Source organism: Montipora foliosa, chromosome 8 (assembly GCF_036669935.1).
Source record: "Montipora foliosa isolate CH-2021 chromosome 8, ASM3666993v2, whole genome shotgun sequence".
Classification (NCBI taxonomy): domain Eukaryota; kingdom Metazoa; phylum Cnidaria; class Anthozoa; order Scleractinia; family Acroporidae; genus Montipora; species Montipora foliosa.
In genome coordinates, this window is record NC_090876.1 from 46,284,396 (window position 1) to 46,306,895 (window position 22,500).

Sequence of the window (22,500 nt, forward strand, 5' to 3'; positions counted from 1 at the left end):
ACAAGTTTTAAAAATACAGTCAAACCGGTATATAACGGTCCTGTATATAGCGGTCACCCCGTGTATAACGGTCACTGAACAACTTCTCAAAAATCACCCCTTATATTTGCTGTTAAGTTGACCTGCATATAGCGGTCACCTGTATATAACGGACGCGGTCACCCTGTAGACTTCTTGAATCCACGATTTCATTGTCTTTTATCCGTATATGACGGTCACAGAATTGGGCTAACATCAAAAATACTTACATAGCAGCCCCCAACGCGTGGGGTCTCACAAAAATCCAAATACTATCAGTACTAAAGACATTTCATCGCATCTAGGTCCAACACATGCCTGCAGCAGATAACATTAAAGTGCCATCGCTTTCAAACTAGTTACTGTAACTAGCTGTAACTGTAACAACACAACCGTACCAAAATGTTTTTCACTTTCGTCATAGTTCCCTGATTATAGCATTGTACTGTACTTATCAAGTCAACAGCCGCTGTTTTACACTGTTTTATTGACCAAGACAGCGCTAGACATCGCTAGACATCGGTATTAGCTTCCGATGCGGCCGCTCACAGAAGAAATCGTCACCCTCAAAAATGTATTCCCACGGAATCTCGAGACCACACCCACCTCCTATGTTAATTTGCTTTCCATTTATGACGACTTTCCCACAGTTGGTTTTTCTTTGGTTTTGGTTTGGGCCTTTTTATCATGTTTGTTGCGTTCCTGTTACTCGTTATTGTCAACAAAACGTAATTTGAGTGATTATTTGCACATAAAGCTACCGCAGCGCTGCAGATTTTCTGTCGGGGTTAAATCGGGTTAAATTTTGTCGGGACATCAGCTTGTCGCACACTAGCCGATTTTTTGTCGCCACTAACCGCGTTAAGTCTTGGCCGAGTCGAACTCCGCCACGTTGAAAAGACGCTTGTTCACGTGACTCTCATGGAAACGCCTCATTGGTTGAGGTACGCGCGAGCCCCGACAAATTGTCTTGGTCCACCGCACACTAGCCGACAAGGCCCGACAAGACGTTTTGAGATCTGGCACTGTCAGATATCGCCCGACAACCCCGATTTTGTCGCAGACTTGTCTGAATTCACCGCACACTAGCCGACAAGTGAAGATTTTTTGTCGGCCGACAAAAAATCGGCTAGAGTGCGGCGGCCTTAAAAATGCTATTCATTGACTTCCAGGGGAGTTTAAAGGAAGAGCAGTCACCCTGTACATAACGGTCACCTGGCCATTTCTCAAGGGCGACCGGTATGTACAGGTATGACTGTATCTGAAGGTGGGAACACTTGGGCTCAAACGTCCTTGAGCAGTAAATTCTTGTTAAACATGTAAAATGTAATGCCTCTTTTCTGACCTTAAATTTATTTTCAATTAATATATGGTGGTCACCCAACTAGTTTAGCTCTTTAGTTATTTTGGGTGACCAGCAACTGTATGTATTTTTAATTTATTTCTGGTTTAATTTGTATTTAATTTCATTTTACAGTTCAAATAAACCTTGTTGTTGTTGTTGTTGTTGTTAAAAAGCCAAAAATTAATATAGATGCGTTTTGTCATTTTTTGGGCCTTTATTTCTTACCTTGCTTTAATAGTTACAATCCATCACAAGCGTGCAACAGCAACTGAGATAATAGCGAAAATCATGAAAAAACTTTAACCCAACCTTCACCGTAAAATACGTCAGCTAAACACAACAGCAAGACACCAAGTATAATCAGAAGGCTTAAAAATCCACATACTCTTTGGTGCACCCGTCTTTATTAATAGTACAACCTTGCTCACACGTCTCTGCCTCACTCGAACACTGCAGTGCACAGTTGCCTTTGGTACACCTCTGTTCACATGTGGTACCGTGGCATTCCAGACCGCATCCTCCACCAGTGCAGCTCTGCTCACAAGTGTCAGCCTTACAGATTACTGAGGCGCAGTTACCAGAGGTACAGCTGCATTCACATTTTGTGGACGCTTCACATGTCATGTTACAATTTCCACCTGAGAAAACGTAAGAACTGATTTAACAAACTTGAAATATTTTGATATCGTTATTGTCATTCTCTGCGCCCGTGCACACTACAATGCGTGAAATGTGAAAACACAGCGTCATTTCTACGGATAAGCCTAGCCTCCACACTAGTCCATCACGAAGACGGAGCTTTCTCAAAAGCGCTTTTTAAGCCAGAAGCATTTAAAAAGGCTGGCTTTGTGTTTTAGTGTGCACAAAATGACAAAAAAAACATTTTGAAAATAAAGCTTTTCCGAAAGCGATGACGTTAGGTTAATCACATGATTGATCAAAGTTTCCTTGCCAAGGACTTCCTCAAACACAACTCCAAACTGGCCAAGTCTTTCTTGGGAGCTTTTGTATCGTATCGAATCCTATCGTATATTGAGGGAGAAGGCTTTAGTGAACTCCACGAAACTGAGCCCTCCCCAACGTAGTCCGACAACTAAAACAGTTACAAAATTCATTTTGGATCATTACCTGTGCAACTCTGTTCACACGAATGATATGCATCCGAGTTGAAGCATTGCAGCGTGCAGCCCCCTCCAGTGCAACTCTGGATACAAACGCCATCCTCCACGTGGTCACACTCCGGCGCAAGGGCTTCTGTTGTAGGAGCCTCTGTTGAAAAATCGACATACTCTTTGGTGCATCCGTCTTTGTTAATTGTACAACCCTGCTCGCACGTCTGTGCCTCACTCGAACACTGCAGTTCGCAGTTGCCTTTGGTACACCTCTGTTCACATGTGGTACCGTGGCATTCCAGACCGCATCCTCCACCAGTGCAGCTCTGCTCACAAGTGTCAGCCTTACAGATTACTGAGGCGCAGTTACCAGAGGTACAGCTGCATTCACATTTTGTGGACGCTTCACATGTCATGTTACAATTTCCACCTGAGAAAACGTAAGAACTGATTTAACAAACTTGAAATATTTGATATCGTTATTGTCATTCTCTGCGCCCGTGCACACTACAATTAACTTAATTTCATCTCTTTAGGGAAACACATAACTTAGATTTGCATTAATTAATTGCTTATATATTCTTATTTATATGTCAATTATTGTTCTTTGTATTTTTTATTTAATTTGTAACTGAAAAACCCTTTTTAGGGAGTTGCAATAATATATGTATGTATGTATGTAAGTATGTATGTATGTATGCATGCATGCATGCATGCATGCATGCATGCATGCATGCATGCATGTATGTATGTATGTATGTATGTATGTATGTATGCGAGAAATTTGAAAACACAGCGTCATTTCTACAGATAGGCCTAGCCTCCACACTAGTCCATCACAAAGACGGAGCTTTTTCAAAAACGCTTTTTAAACCAGAAGCATTTAAAAAGGCTGGCTTTGTGATTTAGTGTGCACAAAATGACAAAAAAAACGTTTTGAAAATAAAGCTTTTCCGAAAGCGATGACGTTAGGTTAATCACATGATTGATCAAAGTTTCCTTGCCAAGGACTTCCTCAAACACAACTCCAAACTGGCCAAGTATTTCTTGGGAGCTTTTGTATCGTATCGAATCCTATCGTATATTGAAGGAGAAGGCTTTAGTGAACTCCACGAAACTGAGCCCTCCCCAACGTAGTCCGACAACTAAAACAGTTACAAAATTCATTTTGGATCATTACCTGTGCAACTCTGTTCACACGAATGATATACATCCGAGTTGAAGCATTGCAGCGTGCAGCCCCCTCCAGTGCAACTCTGGATACAAACGCCATCCTCCACGTGGTCACACTCAGGTGCAGGGGCTTCTGTTGTAGGAGCCTCTGTTGAAAAATCGACATACTCTTTGGTGCATCCGTCTTTGTTAATTGTACAACCTTGCTCACACGTCTCTGCCTCACTCGAACACTGCAGTGCACAGTTGCCTTTGGTACACCTCTGTTCACATGTGGTACCGTGGCATTCCAGACCGCATCCTCCACCAGTGCAGCTCTGCTCACAAGTGTCAGCCTTACAGATAACTGAGGCGCAGTTACCAGAGGTACAGCTGCATTCACATTTTGTGGACGCTTCACATGTCATGTTACAATTTCCACCTGAGAAAACGTAAGAACTGATTTAACAAACTTGAAATATTTTGATATCGTTATTGTCATTCTCTGCGCCTGTGCACACTACAATGCGTGAAATGTGAAAACACAGCGTCATTTCTACGGATAAGCCTAGCCTCCACACTAGTCCATCACGAAGACGGAGCTTTCTCAAAAGCGCTTTTTAAGCCAGAAGCATTTAAAAAGGCTGGCTTTGTGTTTTAGTGTGCACAAAATGACAAAAAAAAACATTTTGAAAATAAAGCTTTTCCGAAAGCGATGACGTTAGCTTAATCACATGATTGATCAAAGTTTCCTTGCCAAGGACTTCCTCAAACACAACTCCAAACTGGCCAAGTATTTCTTGGGAGCTTTTGTATCGTATCGAATCCTATCGTATATTGAAGGAGAAGGCTTTAGTGAACTCCACGAAACTGAGCCCTCCCCAACGTAGTCCGACAACTAAAACAGTTACAAAATTCATTTTGGATCATTACCTGTGCAACTCTGTTCACACGAATGATATACATCCGAGTTGAAGCATTGCAGCGTGCAGCCCCCTCCAGTGCAACTCTGGATACAAACGCCATCCTCCACGTGGTCACACTCAGGTGCAGGGGCTTCTGTTGTAGGAGCCTCTGTTGAAAAATCGACATACTCTTTGGTGCATCCGTCTTTGTTAATTGTACAACCTTGCTCACACGTCTCTGCCTCACTCGAACACTGCAGTGCACAGTTGCCTTTGGTACACCTCTGTTCACATGTGGTACCGTGGCATTCCAGACCGCATCCTCCACCAGTGCAGCTCTGCTCACAAGTGTCAGCCTTACAGATAACTGAGGCGCAGTTACCAGAGGTACAGCTGCATTCACATTTTGTGGACGCTTCACATGTCATGTTACAATTTCCACCTGAGAAAACGTAAGAACTGATTTAACAAACTTGAAATATTTTGATATCGTTATTGTCATTCTCTGCGCCTGTGCACACTATAATGCGTGAAATGTGAAAACACAGCGTCATTTCTACGGATAAGCCTAGCCTCCACACTAGTCCATCACGAAGACGGAGCTTTCTCAAAAGCGTTTTTTAAGCCAGAAGCATTTAAAAAGGCTGGCTTTGTGTTTTAGTGTGCACAAAATGACAAAAAAAACATTTTGAAAATAAAGCTTTTCCGAAACCGATGACGTTAGCTTAATCACATGATTGATCAAAGTTTCCTTGCCAAGGACTTCCTCAAACACAACTCCAAACTGGCCAAGTATTTCTTGGGAGCTTTTGTATCGTATCGAATCCTATCGTATATTGAGGGAGAAGGCTTTAGTGAACTCCACGAAACTGAGCCCTCCCCAACGTAGTCCGACAACTAAAACAGTTACAAAATTCATTTTGGATCATTACCTGTGCAACTCTGTTCACACGAATGATATACATCCGAGTTGAAGCATTGCAGCGTGCAGCCCCCTCCAGTGCAACTCTGGATACAAACGCCATCCTCCACGTGGTCACACTCAGGTGCAGGGGCTTCTGTTGTAGGAGCCTCTGTTGAAAAATCGACATACTCTTTGGTGCATCCGTCTTTGTTAATTGTACAACCTTGCTCACACGTCTCTGCCTCACTCGAACACTGCAGTGCACAGTTGCCTTTGGTACACCTCTGTTCACATGTGGTACCGTGGCATTCCAGACCGCATCCTCCACCAGTGCAGCTCTGCTCACAAGTGTCAGCCTTACAGATAACTGAGGCGCAGTTACCAGAGGTACAGCTGCATTCACATTTTGTGGACGCTTCACATGTCATGTTACAATTTCCACCTGAGAAAACGTAAGAACTGATTTAACAAACTTGAAATATTTTGATATCGTTATTGTCATTCTCTGCGCCTGTGCACACTACAATGCGTGAAATGTGAAAACACAGCGTCATTTCTACGGATAAGCCTAGCCTCCACACTAGTCCATCACGAAGACGGAGCTTTCTCAAAAGCGCTTTTTAAGCCAGAAGCATTTAAAAAGGCTGGCTTTGTGTTTTAGTGTGCACAAAATGAAAAAAAAAAACATTTTGAAAATAAAGCTTTTCCGAAAGCGATGACGTTAGCTTAATCACATGATTGATCAAAGTTTCCTTGCCAAGGACTTCCTCAAACACAACTCCAAACTGGCCAAGTATTTCTTGGGAGCTTTTGTATCGTATCGAATCCTATCGTATATTGAAGGAGAAGGCTTTAGTGAACTCCACGAAACTGAGCCCTCCCCAACGTAGTCCGACAACTAAAACAGTTACAAAATTCATTTTGGATCATTACCTGTGCAACTCTGTTCACACGAATGATATACATCCGAGTTGAAGCATTGCAGCGTGCAGCCCCCTCCAGTGCAACTCTGGATACAAACGCCATCCTCCACGTGGTCACACTCAGGCGCAGGGGCTTCTGTTGTAGGGGCCTCTGTTGCAGGAGCCTCTGTTGAAAAACCGATATACTCTTTGGTGCATCCGTCTTCGTTAATTGTACAACTCTGCTCGCACGTCTGTGCCTCACTCGAACACTGCAGTGCACAGTTGCCTTTGGTACAGCCCTGTTCACATGTGGTACCGTGGCATTCCAGACCGCATCCTCCACCAGTGCAGCTCTGCTCACAAGTGTCAGCCTTACAGATAACTGAGGCGCAGTTACCAGAGGTACAGCTGCATTCACATTTTGTGGACGCTTCACATGTCATGTTACAATTTCCATCTGAGGAAACGTAAGAACTGATTTAACAAACTTGAAATATTTTGATATCGTTATTGTCATTCTCTGCGCCTGTGCACACTACAATGCGAGAAATGTGAGGCCTAGCCTCCACACTAGTCCATCACGAAGATGGAACTTTTCAAAAAAGCTCTTTAAACCAGAAGAATTTAAAAAGGCTGGCTTTGTGTTTGAGTGTGCTCAAAATGACAAAAAAAAATTGAAAATAAAGCTTTTCCGAAAGCGATGACGTTAGGTTAATCACATGATTGATTTCCTTGCCATGGACTTCCTCAAACAAAAATCCAAACTGGCCAAATATTTCTTGGGAGCCTTTGCATCGTATCGAATCGTATCGTATATTGAAGGAGAAGGCTTTAGTTGAGTCTTCTCCACGAAACTGAGCCCTCCCCAACGTAGTCCGACAACTAAAACAGTTACAAAATTCATTTTGGATCATTACCTGTGTGTTGTGTTCTGTCAATAACTGTGTCCTTTTAAGCTAACTAATAATGAGCGAATTGAATCTACATCACAAAACCGCTTTCCCGTTCCACGTGTAATCTCCTCGTCCCGCTCCAATGCAATTACCCATAAGGTCACGTGACCGACACAACATCCCTCCTTTTCTTTTCAAAATAAAACTTAATCATCTTAAACTAGATACTATCGATCAACGCAACTGCAATTATGTCCAGAGGTTTCAGCTTTACACGGCTAATGTCCTTATCTCCATTGTTCGCACTGTTTCTTTCTTTCTTTCTTTTCTTTCACAAGTCGTTCATTCCTTTGAAAGGCTAATACTCTATCAGTCTTCTTTCTGGGTCATTCCCATTCACCATAGCGATTTGGGGGACGCCTGTCCCGTTGCGGCCTCTGCTGTAATTCATTGTCCTCCAGTAACTCGAGTTGATGATCACTGTTAACACTTTGCTCTTCTCTGGGGGTGAACTTCTTTACTTCTGTGACGTTCCTTTGGTATTGGACTTTCTCAGGTGACTGTATTACGACACTATTGCCCTTCTTCTCGACGATTTCGTAAGGCTCACTTTCAAATTTGGCTGACAACTTGTCTGACTTCTTCTTCTTTAGGAGCACTTGGTCGCCAGTCTGAAGGTCATTTGCTTGAGCATCCCTTCGTTCATCTGCATATGTTTTCGCTTTTATCTTCTTTTCCCAGTCACGATCTCGTAGCTCACCATCATTTACCGTAGTTTCGCGCAACTCAGGCATCTTTGTGCGAATCTTGCGACCAAACAATAACTCCGCAGGGCAAACTCCTGTGAGAGTGTGAGGAGTTGTTCTGTAGGTTGCAAGGTAGTGAACAAGCTCTTTCCTCCAATTTTTCCCTTCTGCTTGTGCAATCCTCATGCTCTTGAGTAAACTTCGGTTCTGGCGCTCCACTTCACCATTTGCTTGTGCCCATTGTGGCGTAACCTTGCGGTGTAGGATACCATTACCAACAAGATAGTGCTCAAATTCTTCAGACCGGAATTGTGGTTCGTTGTCGCTCGTTATGGTTACTGGCAGCCCATGAACAGCGAATATCTTCTCAAGGCGTGAAATGATCTGGGATGCAGTAACTGACATCAAGATTTCCACTTCATAGTACCTAGAGTAATAGTCAATGACAACAAGTAGGTACTCCCCTGTTGGCATCGGTCCCAGAAGATCCAAGGATAAGTCTTGCCATTTGCCAAGTGGCAGCTCAGTAGGCATCAACGGCTCTGGTGGGGTTGCTTGTCCAACTAATTGACATCCATGACATGACCTTACATACTGTTCAGCATCTTTGTCGATACCGGGCCACCATACTTTGGTCCTCAGTCTCAGTTTCGTAGCAACAATTCCAACATGTCCCTCGTGTGGAATAGCTAATACTTGCTGTCTCAGACTTTGAGGAATAACAATGCGTGTTCCACGCAAGACCACTTTGCCGATGGCACACAGTTCTTCATTCACTGGAATATATCTAACACATTCTTTGCTGTTCCAGACACCTTCACGAATGCATCGCCTTACACCACTCAGTTCAGCATCACGGTGGGAATGTACCTCTACTTCTCGGGTTGTTATGGCTTTTGGGGTGGCCGTCTGAGCTATAAACCGTACATATTCTTCTGCAACGTTCCTCGTTTTCTCCTCGTCTTGACTGGGCCTACAGCTCAATCGAGAGAGAGAATCTGCTATGTTCTCGCTACCAGGCTTGTATTCAATGCTGTAATCAAAAACTTGCATACGCAGTACCCAGCGTTCAATGCGGGCAGGGGGTCTCGACTTCTTCGAGTACAAACATTCCAATGGCTTGTGATCAGTTACAAGGTGAAACTTGACCCCATATAAGTAAGTGTGAAAACGTTCACAAGCCCATACGATTGCTAGCGCCTCGCGCTCTGTCTGCCTGTATCTGCGTTCCACTTCTGTCAAACTTCGACTGGCATACATGATGACCCTGAATTCTCCCTGCTGTTTCTGGACGAGAACGGAGCCCAACCCAACAGGGCTTGCATCAGTGATTACACGAGTCTCGGCATCTTTGTCATAGTACCATAGAATCTCTGCTCGGGCCAGTTCATTTTTCAGCTTCTGAAATGCTGCTGCTTGCTCTGGTCCCCATTGGAACTCAACATCCTTCTTCGTCAGTCTTCGCAGTGGCTCTGAAAGTGTCGCAAGATCTGGGATAAACCTCCCACTGTAATTTACTAGACCCAAGAATGACCTGACTTCTGACACTGATTCTGGTTCTCTTGCTTCTACCACGGCCTTCACTTTGTCAGTCGCTACACCTACCCCTCGACTTGATAGGACATGACCCATGAATGTCAACTGACTCATGGAGAATTGGCACTTTTCTAAGTTGAGGGTAAGGCCACATTCCCGTACACGCATCATCACTTTTCGCAAACTCTCGTCATGCTGGTCATGTGTTGCACCATGCACTATAATATCATCTGAGGTATTGTGCACCCCTTCGATACCTTGCAGCGTTTGCTGGATGACCTGTTGGTATTTCTCTGGAGCTGATGATATCCCGAACATCAATCTTTTATATCGGTACAGACCTTTATCTGTGATGAATGTCGTAATCTCACGGGACTCTTCAGACAATTCAATTTGGTGATACCCCCATCTTAAGTCTAGCTTGCTAAACACTTTACTGTTATTCATGTCTTGAAAGACTTCATCAATGGTTGGAATGGGGTATCGTTCACGTTCTACTGCACAATTTGCTTGTCTCATGTCTACACAAAGTCTCACTTCCCCATTGGGTTTTGGGACTACAACTACAGGGCTGACCCACTGAGATGGACTGTTTACTTTCTCAATGATGTCCATGCTCTGAAGCTCGTCTAATTTCTTCTCGATTTTGTCTCTAAGATTGAATGGTGGTCGGCGAAGTGGCTGAACTATGGGTGCCACATCCTCTTTTACATGCAACTTCAGCTGGTATCCTTTTAGCTTTCCTACTCCCGTAAAACAATCTTTGAATTCTTCTACAATGTCACTACTTATGGAGTTTATGAGACTTCCGATCTGAAGCACTCCAAGCTCGGTTGCTGTACTTCTCCCCAACAGGGGTTGTCCCTGCCCTTCGATCACCACAAACTCTGCCCTACAAACTCTGTCACCCAGGGCTACTCTCGCTTCAAAAACAACCAATAACTTTTAAAGGCACACTACTGCCGTACGCATAGAGCTTCTTCTCACACTTTCGGGATTTGCATTCGACCTTCTGGGATTTTAGCTCCTCCCATGTCCCTTTATCAATCACATTAGTGCTCGCCCCAGAATCAATAAGCATTCGTACAGAAATCCCTCCAACTAACACATTTATCATCCCACCTGCATTTCCGCTGCTCACAGTGAATGCGTACTCATCGTCATCACTCTCGGCTCTCAAGTTGCTATCATCAATCGAGTTCACATTCGATCTTCTTTTGTTTTGCACATCTCGTGCAGAAAATCCTTTGTTTTTGGTGACAGTTTTGGTTTGGCAAACCTTAGCAAAATGTCCTATCTTGTGACACCTCTGACACTCAGCGTTCCTCGCCGGACAACAACTGTCACGACTAAGATGACCCTCTCTGTCACAACGATAACATCTGGCTTTGGTTTCTTTCACTTTGAACTGGTCAGCGGTTCCTCCTTGTTCGATACGATTAACTTGTTGACGATCTTCATCCGCACCAGTCATCGCTTTCAACTGAATATCTACTGCCTCAAAAGATCGAGCGATTTCTTGCACTTTTTCCAGAGTTAGATGGGTTCCCTTCAGCAATAGTTTCCGCCGCAAGTCGGCTGATCTGCACTTGTCGATGACCTGATCACGAATCGGCTCATCTGCGTTATCGGCAGGTTTGTTTTGCAGGTTGCAGGTTGCAGGTTGCGGGTTGAAATTTAATTATAACTGGGAAACCGCTGGCACTAAAAAGAAACATACAAGCGGTAGACTTACCGTGACTGTTACATGGCGCTGTTTACGATCACTCAGTAAGATGGCTTCCATCGAAGCGATTGGAGAGTATATTCCTATGATTTTAAGCCTTCAATGAATTATTGGTTTTGAAAAAACATCTGAAATACCATCTGAAATAGCTGCTGAATTTGGTGTCTTCCCTGTGAGTACCAAACTGAAAGCAGAGTGAGCTTGAGCTAACATATTCCGTCGGTTTAAATCTTGTATTATTTCATTTCTTTATTTATTTGCTTCATTTGTGATGGCAATCTTCTGTTGTTGAAGGGAAGACCCGAGCCAAATCTGGAATCGATGGAAACATCTATGGATGGAGCGACCATCCAGGTGGCTTTGAAGAGACTTTGCTGGTCTCAGCGTGTCGATCGCAGCGATCGATAACTACTTATAGCGGATCGAATCAATAACCTGACATTAAAGAGGGTGACACCTATTACTATGGAAGCAAGGAATATTCAAGTTAAGCCTACTTCCAAAAGTAAAGAGAATACTTCTATATCTGCCTCAAGCAAATGATGAAATTCGTTGGCATTCCTTATTTGTCTTGCTATGAAAACCTGTGAAAGACGCCAACTCCTTTATGTAAGAACCCCTGACGAGTATATAGGTTATTAATTATTTTTAGTGCCAGCGGTTTTCCAGTTATAATTAAATTTCAACCTGCAACCTGCAAAAAAAACCTGCCGCTGCGTTATCCCAATTACAATTTTCCGCTTGGCGTCGTAATCGAGTAATAAATTGATCGACCGTCTCTCCTTCCTCCTGTTTGAGATTTCTGAAGACATGTCTTTCGTATGGCTCGTTTAACTGCGCGCTAAAATGAGCATCGAGTGTTCGTAGGGCTTTCTGATATTCGTCAGCATTGTCTTCTCCTGCATCTGCCGGCGGTCCTGGATCTTGAGGGGTTTCGAACAATTCTTGCACTTCTGTGCCTGCACACTGTAACAGCAAACCTTTTTTTCGAGCATTGTTGGTGATTCCTTTTGCCAAGATATAGTATTCCAACGATTTTTTTCCACTTTTTCCACCGGGGAGCCACCGATGTAATGGCGCCTTTACAGTCGAACGGCAAAATTCCTCCGAATTCAACACTTGCCGCTGTCATGTTGATCTATGCGAAGGTACTGAACATCCTCGTCGCCAGTGTTGTGTTCTGTCAATAACTGTGTCCTTTTAAGCTAACTAATAATGAACGAATTGAATCTACATCACAAAACCGCTTTCCCGTTCCACGTGTAATCTCCTCGTCCCGCTCCAATGCAATTACCCATAAGGTCACGTGACCGACACAACACTGTGCAACTCTGTTCACACGAATGATAAACATCCGAGTTGAAGCATTGCTCGGGACTATCCACTGTGTCCCGCAAGAACCATTTTCCCGAAAGCCATATAATTAATTAATTAATCCTTTATAGAACAACTACTGGGCTTAGACACCCACTGTGTCCCGCAAGAAAACGTTTTCTGAAAGCCATATAATAAGACCTCATTGAACAAACTTGTTTCGTCAAGATGACTGGATATTAGCCTCGTTTAGTGGGGGGGGGGGGGGGGTGTTTATTCATGGAGCTCGACTCTGTCTCGGTCCATAAACACGCAAAAAAAAGAACTCGACCAACATCCAGCGATCTTGACCCCCGGGGGGGGGGGGTACTCCCTTATAAGGGCTTAATGGAGACGTGCGGCCAGCCAGGGTATGTTTTTCGGGATTTTTGTCTTAAACAGGGTATCGAATTTAACATTTTTTGTCTTAATCAGGGTGTCGATTTATGAATTTTTGTCTTAAACAGGATGTCTTTTCTTGGACGATAACCAGCAAAATTTTACAAGCGCTTGTTAATTAATATTCGGGTTAGATGTCTTACACAGGGTATTAAAAAATTAGAATTCTGTCTTAAACAGGGTAGGAAAATCAGCGATATTTGTCTTAAACAGGGTCAGGGTATGAAAGGCCGCGCCGCACCTCCCTACCCAGGTATATATCGAGTACCCCCCCCCGGGTCTTGACCTCACACTTGGCCTTGCTCACCAAGAGTCTCTCGGTTGCTCGGTGGTTAGAGATTGGAGGAGGAGAGCGGGCTTTATTTGATGTCACTTTAAAGACTTCTAATATAACATAATATTGATATTTAGCAATTATTGAATGAGGCTGAGTAGGATATGAGGAGTTCTGCAGACCAAGGTGTTATCCACAGAGGCCGAAGGCCGAGATGGATAACAGAATTCTGTATAATTCTTTATATCGTACGAAAGCCGAATTCAATAATTGCTTTATTATTCATTCAATATTTCCCAGTTTCTAAAGGAGTTTAGTCATTTTGCTCTTTGTTTTTCCGCTCACCAAAGATAAGACAACCTCGGCCCAGGGTTTCTCGGTCAACGGTTCAATAATCTGCAACGGGCTGCACTTTTGACGTCATCGGTTCAATAATCTGCAGCGGGCTGCACTTTTGAGGTCATTGATTCAATATTTGGTCAACGGCAGCTGGTTATAGTGAACTATACGTGTGGCTTTAACCAATCAGAAACGGGGAAATATTTTGAATGAATAATAATATCACATATGAAGCTAGTAAAATGGCTTAGTACACCTGAAGTCCACTGTAAGCTCAATGGATAGAAAGGGCAAACGGTATCTATATATGGGAGGTCATGGGTACCACTCATGTGGGCGACTCAGAATTTTTCCCAGCAGCTCGTGAAAAAAAATCTATATTTTTGTTATCATTGCAACTTTCTCATTGGAGCAATTCTTGTACAAAGCGGCCTACACAAATGCAATTGACAAATTCATTGCCTGGATTAACCAGTAGTAGTCAGATTAGTCTAGTGGGACTAAACAGAGAGAGATAAACTCAATGGAGAATCTTTACCTGTGCAACTCTGTAGACACGAATGATATTTATCCGAGTTAAAGCATTCCAGCGTGCAGCCCCCTCCAATGCAACGCTGCCTACAAACGCCATCCTCCACGTCGTCACACTCCGGCGCAGAAACTTCTGTTGTAGGGGCCTGAGTCGAAAGAGTTTCTGTTGTAGGGGCGAGAGTCGTAGGGGCTTCTGTTGTAGGGGCCTCAGTTGTTGGGGCTTCTGTTGTAGGGGCCTCAGTTGTTGGAGCTGCTGTTGTAGGGGCCACAGTTGTTGGAGCTGCTGTTGTAGGGGCCTCAGTTGTTGGAGCTGCTGTTGTAGGGGCCTCAGTTGTTGGGGCTTCTGTTGTAGGGGCCACAGTTGTTGGAGCTGCTGTTGTAGGGGCATCAGTTGTTGGAACTTCTGTTGTAGGTACCTTAGTTGTTGGGGCTTGTGGGGCCTCTGTTTGAGTTGTTAGAGCTGTTGGAGACTGGAAATATTCTTTTTCGCAATCATTAAACTGGCCACAATTCTGCTTGCACTTTTTTGCATTTTCAGGGCATTTGAGTAGGCAGTTTCCTTCCTTGCAAACTTGTTTACATTTTTCACCAAAGCATTTCAAAGTGCATCCTTTAGCAAGGCAAGTCTGTTGACAACTCTTGGCGTAGCATGTCATGACACGATTTGTCCCTGAATAATAATAATAATAATAATAATAATAATAATAATAATAATAATAATTAACAGTTGTATCTCCCACATTTCATGTGAATATGATCAAATGCGCGTAGCAAACAAATATTACACAAATTAAACATAACAAGTTACGAATCTCAGCTGGTGTCAGGCTCAAAGTCTTCAGTAAGCCGAGTTGCTTTCACCTCCGTTTCAAAACGAGTCTTTTCTTCCTTTTATATGATTGTGAGTGTTTCTTACACGTTCATTGTCTCACAAATCAAATTCATTTCCGTATCAAGGGTTATGCACCAACACTCACTTTTAAACAGAGGTATGAGGAACTCCGAAATGTTTTAATAATAGCTAAATAATTTCAGTTACACTGAAAGGTTTGCATATTAGTCATGCAACACGTTCGAATGGTATACCGCTGATTACCGTTTCCTCGTATTTTTCACGGACTCCATGTTTTCCCGCGCGTGCAACTAGCTACATGTTTTCCTGCGCTTTTCACTGGCTACATGTTTTCCTGCGCTTGCCACTGGCTACATGTTTTCCTGCGCTTGCCTCTGGCTACATATTTTCCTGCGCTTGCCACTGGCTACAAGTTTTCCTGCGCTGCTCAGTGCCTACATCTTTTCCTGCGCTAGCCACTGACTACATGTTTTCCCGCGCTTGCCACTAGCTACATGTATTCCCGCGTCTGCCACTGGCTACATGTTTTCCTGCGTTTGCCACTGGCCACATGCTTTTCTGCGCCTACCACTGGCTACATGTTTTCCTGCGCTTTTCACTGGCTACATGTTTTCCCGCTCGCCACTAGCTACATGTTTTCTTGCGCGTTTCACTGGAGACTTGTTTTTCTGCGCTTGCCACTGGCTACATATTTTCCAGCGCTGGCAACTGGCTACATTTTTTTCCTGCGCTTTTAACTTGCTATATGTTTTCCAGCACTTGCTACTAGCTACATGTTTACCTGCGCTTGCCATTAGCTACATGTTTTCCTGCGCTTTTCACTGGCTACATATTTTCCCGCGCTTGGCACTGGTTACATGTTTTCCTGCACTTGCCAATAGTTACATGTTTTCCTGCGCTTATCACTGGCTACATGTTTTCCTGCGCTTTTCACTGGCTACATGTTTTCCCGCGTTTGCCAATAGCTACATGTTTTTCTGCGCTTCTCACTGGCTACATGTTTTCCTGCGCTTGCCACTGGCTACATGTTTTCCTGCGCTTGCCACTGGCTACATGTTTTTTTGCCCTTGCCAATGGTTACATGTTTTCCTGCGCCTTTTACTGGCTACATGTTTTTCCGCGCTTGCCACTGGCTACATGTTTTCCTGCGCTGTTCACTGGCTACATGTTTTACCGCGCTTGAAACGGGCTACATGTTTTCCCGCGCTTGCCACCAGCTACATGTTTTCCTGCCGTTTTTACTTGCTACTTGTTTTTCCGCGCTTGTCACTAACTACATGTTTTCCAGCGCTTTTCACTGGCTAAATGTTTTACTGCACTTTTCACTTACTACATGTTTTCCTGCGCTTGTCACTGGCTACATGTTTTTCCGCGCTTGCCACTAGCTGTATGTTTTCCTGCGCTTGCCATTGGCTACATCTTTCTTGCGCTTTTCACTTGCTATATGTTTTCTGATGCTTGTTACTAGCTACATGTTTTCACGCGCTTGCCAATAGCTACATGTTTTCCTGCGCTTTTCAGTGCCTAGATGTTTTCCCGCTCGCCACTAGCTACACGTTTTTTTACGCTTTTCACTGGACACTTGTTTTTCCGCGCTTGCCACTGGCTACATATTTTCCAGCGTTGGCAACTGGCTACATTTTTATCCTGCGCTTTTCACTGACTATATGTTTTCCAGCACTTGCTACTAGCTACATGTTTACCTGCGCCTGCCATTAGCTACATGTTTTCCTGCGCTTTTCGCTGGCTACATGTTTTCCCGGCCTTGCCACTGGCTACATGTTTTCCCGCTTTCCACTGGCTACATGTTTTCTGCGCTTGCCACTAGCTACATGTTTTACTGCGCTTGCCACTGGCTACAAGTTTTCCTGCACTTTTCACTGGCTACATGTTTTCCCGCGTTTGCTACTAGTTACATGTTTTCCTGCGCTTTTCACTGATTACATGTTTTTCCGCGCTTTTCATTAGCTACATGTTTTTCTGCACTTTTCACTGGCTACATGTTTTCCTGCGTTTGCCACTGGTTACATGTTTTTGGCGCTTTTTACTGGCTATATGTTTTCAAGCGGTTTTCACTAGCTACATGTCTTTCTGCACTTTTCACTGGCTACATGTTTTCCTGCACTTTTCACTGACTACATGTTTTTCCGTGCTTTTCACTTGCTTTTTTTTCTGCGTATCACACTAGCTACATGTTTTCCACTAGCTAATTGTTTTCCTGCGCTTGCCACTAGGTACATGTTTTCCCGCGGTTTCCACTGGCTACATGCTTTCCCGCGCTTGCCACTAGCTACATGTTTTCCACTAGCTAATTGTTTTTCTGCGCTTGCCACTAGCTACATGTTTTCCCGCGGTGACCACTGGCTACATGTTTTCCCGTGCTTGCCACTAGCTACATGTTTTCTCGTGCTTGCCACTGGCTACATGTTTTTCTTCGCTTGCAACTGGCTTCATGTTTTCCTGCGTCTGCCACTGGCTACATGTTTTCCTGCGCTTGCCACTAGCTACATGTTTTCTAGCGCTTGCCACTGGCTACATCTTTTCCTGCGCTTTTCACTGGCTACATGTTTTCCTGCGGTTTTTACTGGCTACATGTTTTCTGTCGCTTTTTACTTGCTACATGTTTTTCTGCGCTTGCCACTGACTACAAGTTTTTCTGCGCTGTCCACTGGCTACATGTTTTCTAACACTTGTCACTGGCTAACTCTTTTCCCACACTTGCCACTGGCTACATCTTTCCCCGTCTTGCCACTGGCTCCATGGCCTTTTTTCGCTCTGGCTACGTGTTTTCGCAAACGCGTAAAAGGCTACATGACGTCAATATGCGTTTGCCACAGTTTACATATTTTTACGGGCTTGCCACTGGTTACAAATTTTCCCGCGCTAGTCAATGGATACATGTTGCCAGGCGCTTGAAACAGGTCATATGTTTTCTTTCGCTTGCCATTGGCTACATGTTTTCCCGTGTTTGCCACAGGCTACATTTTTTTCTTTGTTTCTTTGAATACAATATTTTTTTTTAGTTCAAGGTTACATGCTTTTTCGTGTTAACCTCATTTAATATTTTTCTAGAGCTATTCATGTTTATAGTCAATCAGTTGAGACATACTCTCACCACTTACTTGAACAGGAAACTTTACATCTATCAAAGTCAGTGGTCTTACAGAACTTTCCACACCATTTGAACAATAACGAGGATGACATCACAATTATGGACGCCGCAGTCAGCAGCCTTAACAGCATTTTCATGCTTCAAGAGAAGATCTGAAACAGAAAAGATAGGACAACATTTCAATAATGACCTCATCATTCAAATCCCGTCAATGGCAATTTTTCCCTAATGAAGAATAGAGTGTATTACATGTAATAGCCTCTGTTTCTTTAATTTTGCCTCCCTAACTCGATTTCAATTTTTTAACGGCCTTTTGAGTTTTCAAGTGCTCTTTTTCTTGCGATAGTATTTAACAAAGAAGTTCGAGTGTTTGTTAACTTACTAGTCCTAGAGGACGAAAACAAACCCAGCTGTACAAACGCAGATGTTTGAATTTCATGAATTTGCCGAGCTTCTTGCGTAATATCGACGAAATCAATCAAATCTTTTTTTTTCACCAGTGATAAAATTTTATTTTCTTCGAATGTCGGTCAGCCAGTGCTCGGTGACCCGGGACAGTTAGTAGAGGCGTCCGAGAAACAGCGAAGAAAATAATGAGTAATCTGCTGTCAAAATTCTTTGATGATTGATTCCACACGGTGAAATGGACAGAAAACACGTAAAGCCCTCAGTGATTGCTATGTGTTAGGTGTAACACATTGAAGTTGAACGGAATCGGGTTTTTACGGCATTTTTCTATTTGGTTGTCTCAGTAGTTTTAGCACTTCGCCGGTATTTTTCTTGATTTAGTCTAGTCTGACTAGTCTTTGTGAAGCCTAATCATACACTTCATTGGAGATAAATAAATTCAGATTTGTCGGCGAAAAATTAAATTGTTCTATTTGACTGGTAAAGATTTAATGAGCCTTTGAACGCATATAGATCTTGTGTAGTACATGTATACGCAAGCCTAGCAAGTTCACACTAGTGAAATCGATAACAACGCAGCACTGAACATAAGGAAAACAACATAAATAGGACGTTATCGAGATGTCGTTATGTTCGGGGCAATGTGAACAGGCTGACGTAATGCATATTAGCAACTCTGAACAGCATGAACATAGCGACCTAAGGAATAATTGATCTTTTCCTCAGGTCGATGTATATCTTTATGTCGATGTTCACATTACCGAGCGATTTTTATGCCGCTAGTGTAACTCTATAGCAGTCACTTTATGAATGCTTTCAGTATTTAAGTGATTTAAATTTCGTTTGCTGAAAAAACGAAACTAAGCTGAATAAACGATTGCTGTACTCAAGAGGCTATGAGAAAAATATCGCCCAAGTGAGCTAAGATTATTTTGCATGACGTGTTTCATATGAATAAACTCAGTTTATTGCGATAACGAGTTTGAAATGTTACTTCAAAATTCCTCTATAGAGAGCTATCGCATCTACGTATTCGTAGGTAGCTACAGCTACTAGTTTTCGTGGCGGATTCTCTTTGATAACGGTCGCCAATCTTTCCAAAGGTACCTGACTTAGGAGATTTATTGGCTACTGAAATAAAAATGAAGACTATCCAACTTTTGGCTTCATGATTCCATTCATGGTCGAGTACGATATAGTTCGGCTTGGTCTCCGCAAAAATAACGCAAAAACATCGAGCAACGCAAAAAAATTAAATAACTTGATGAAACTTGCAAGTTACGTAACAAGGCACTCCTTACAACTTACTTGATCGGCTTCCCAGCGCTGTCTTTTGAGTGAACAATCTGTTAATAGCTGCCGCAGTGAGTGAGCCTGACGCGAACGATCGAAGGTGGGCCTTGCAAGTCTTGCAAACGTCTTTGCGAAACGCAAGGAGTTGTGGTAGCAGTATGATCAAACGCGCAAGAAATTGTGAGCGAATGGAAAATATTAGCATGGGCTGTTTTCCATGTGATTTCTCGCGTTGAAGAATGTTCGGAGGTGAGGTTTACATAGCTGTGTAAATTGCTGTTTTTGCGCTTATTGGTGGGTGTTTTACGCTTTTGTTATCCGTTATTACTGCGTAGTGAGTGAGCCTGGACAACAGAAGCATAATAAGCATCAGTCTTGGGGAAACAAAGAAGTTAGTAGGTCTACGGCGCTCGCCGTGATAGAGAGTAATTGAAATTGTTTTGTATGACTGGTCCGCCAAACTAGCAATGCTATTTGCGGACCAGTCTTTTCTGTGCTAGATATTTATTCCATAAATAAAGTTTCTGTTGTTGTTGTTGTAGAGTCAGTTTTCAAAATTTTATCGTTTGCTTACTGTAAATACTAGTTTACATAAATGGTACAAAGTGCTGCCGAAGGGAAGAAGGATGTAAGGAGCGCCAATGCAGGGCAGGGTTGTTCCAATAAAGGACTCAGGATTGTCGGTAACAGTAGCAATAAGCACTTAATGACTGGCCCCAAGAGAAACAGTGAGTTTTGTTTCCCCGAGACCCTCAATGTTCGCCTCGGGGAACATTGAGGTCGAGGGGAAAAATACTCACTCTTTCTAGTAAGGGTCGTTGTAGGAGGTGAAAGTTTTCTTTCCTGTTGTCTTTATTGAACTGTGAACAATTTGATAGTCTCAGAACAAACCAATCAATCGAAGTACGTAGTGTGTTCCCTTTCACATGCTTTGTCTTTATCGAGCTGAAAGCTCAATCGGGCAGCGTGCCCTTTGCAAACGTTTCATTTAAGTAGAAATATTGAGAAAAACTGTCAACTTTCCAAAAATCTTTGAAAATCTTCGGAAAGTGCATTGAAATCTTCGGAAAATCAAAAAGGCGTCAATAGAGGGGGGTGGAACAGGGGGTAAATCTCCCTTCTCCCTACTTTTTGAGCCAATTTCTCCCTCCTCCCTAAATGTCAACTTTTCTTTTTCTCCCTCCTCCCTACTTTCTCCCGCTATTTCTCCCTCCTCCCAACTTTGTTTGGGCCATTTCTCCCTCCTCTCTGTTCCTCCCCCCTCTCAATAGTACGCTTATATAATAAAAAAGTAATACATTGCTGCTTGTAAATAAGGAATTTGTACTTCTTGTGTTCAACCTTATATCTCACTCGTTTGCTACGCTCACTCGTTAGAAATCAAGTTGAACACTCGAAGAGAAATTCCACATCTTAAGTCCAAGGCTATATTTTTCCAGGTATCTAAATATTTTAAAAATACTTTAAGCCATGTAAGCTCTCCCGTAGCACTTCTAAACCTTTTCTTATGGAATAATATAACTTTATATCACTTCTTGTTTACTTTTGCGGCAAAGTTGGCAGCGCTACTGAACGCTAAAAATGAACAATAAATACGTAATTCACGTCTGCGTATTGAACATCATTCTTTTAAATTGTCATCATATATTAAAAAAAAACAACAACAAAATCAGAAATGTAGAGTGAAATTTGTCTTCTATCGCACCTGAGATTGGGCTATTTCTGACTTGCTTTGACATGCTTTGTGTCTCGGTGTCAAACTGAGTAATCGTCCGAAACCATTCATGACCATTCATATCACTGAAAATATGTTCCGTCTACAGGTTTCGTTTTCGTGCAAATAAACTCAAATTCATGCAAATAAACTAAATTTCATCTGGAAGAGTTTGCACGAAGAGGTTTTAAAAAGAAGGACAAGGTAAACTCGGAAATGGCCTCTTCATTGCTCTGTCAAGATGATGATCGAAAGTTGATAATTTTCTTTTTTCTAATGGTCTTGGTGAAACTAATATTGTAATTAAAGGGCCATTGTCACATTATTTGCCAACTTTATAAAAAACTAGAAGGTGTCTTCGCATCAATTGAATTACAAAACTAATGATCTAGTTTCGTTATTAAAGACAATTTGAAGGTACTGAAACTGTTTCTGTCGCCCGTCGCTGCGGATGGCATGGATGGGAACTGATGGATTGAAATTTGAAAACATTGGCCAAATTTTTCAAGTTTTGATGCTACGTGTTCCAAAAATCCTCAATAATTTTATTATGTTAGCCCTCTCTGATAAAATCAATTTGATATCTTCGTCGTAGCTTTACAGAAGCAACTTGTTTATGATTTAAGCCTTAAAGTAATGAATTTAGCACAGAATTGACCTAAAACAGCAAAATCCTCGTGACACTGCTCCTTTAAATGAAATTTATTGATATCCTAATCATCTACAAAAGGGAGAGATGAGCTGTAGCCTGCAGAACAGGCGTAATTTTTTGCGTGTTTAGGGGAACAGAGACTAAAGTGGGGCGTACGTGAAGCGGGGAGGAGTGCGAAAAAATTAACGCCTGTGCGCATAGCATTGTTCAAGTTGTTTCGGCACCAGACACACCCTAAATGAAAAGCCAATCACAGCGTTAAAACACAGTGGCAATCACGACGCATTATGGGCCAATTCTAAAAATTTGTCACGGCCCGTTGTGGGGCAA

At 42.8% G+C, this 22,500-nt stretch overlaps 1 protein-coding gene across 2 annotated transcripts; it reads right to left on the minus strand.

Moving 5' to 3' along the window:
* Positions 1-1,352: 1,352 nt before the first annotated feature.
* On the minus strand, positions 1,353-20,042 carry LOC138012746 (cell death abnormality protein 1-like). Of its 2 annotated transcripts, none has more exons than XM_068859624.1 (9): positions 19,820-20,042; positions 18,114-18,255; positions 14,146-14,808; positions 6,370-6,798; positions 5,465-5,878; positions 4,561-4,974; positions 3,656-4,069; positions 2,492-2,905; positions 1,353-2,001 (listed from the first exon to the last, which is right to left on the minus strand). In XM_068859624.1, exons 2-9 carry the CDS (start codon positions 18,238-18,240, stop codon positions 1,733-1,735), a joined length of 3,144 nt encoding a protein of 1,047 aa, XP_068715725.1. In that variant the 5' UTR covers positions 18,241-18,255; positions 19,820-20,042; the 3' UTR covers positions 1,353-1,732. The 2 variants fall into 2 exon arrangements, with proteins under 2 accessions (XP_068715725.1, XP_068715726.1); XM_068859625.1 differs by lacking the exon at positions 19,820-20,042 and adding an exon at positions 18,353-18,424.
* Positions 20,043-22,500: the final 2,458 nt, after the last annotated feature.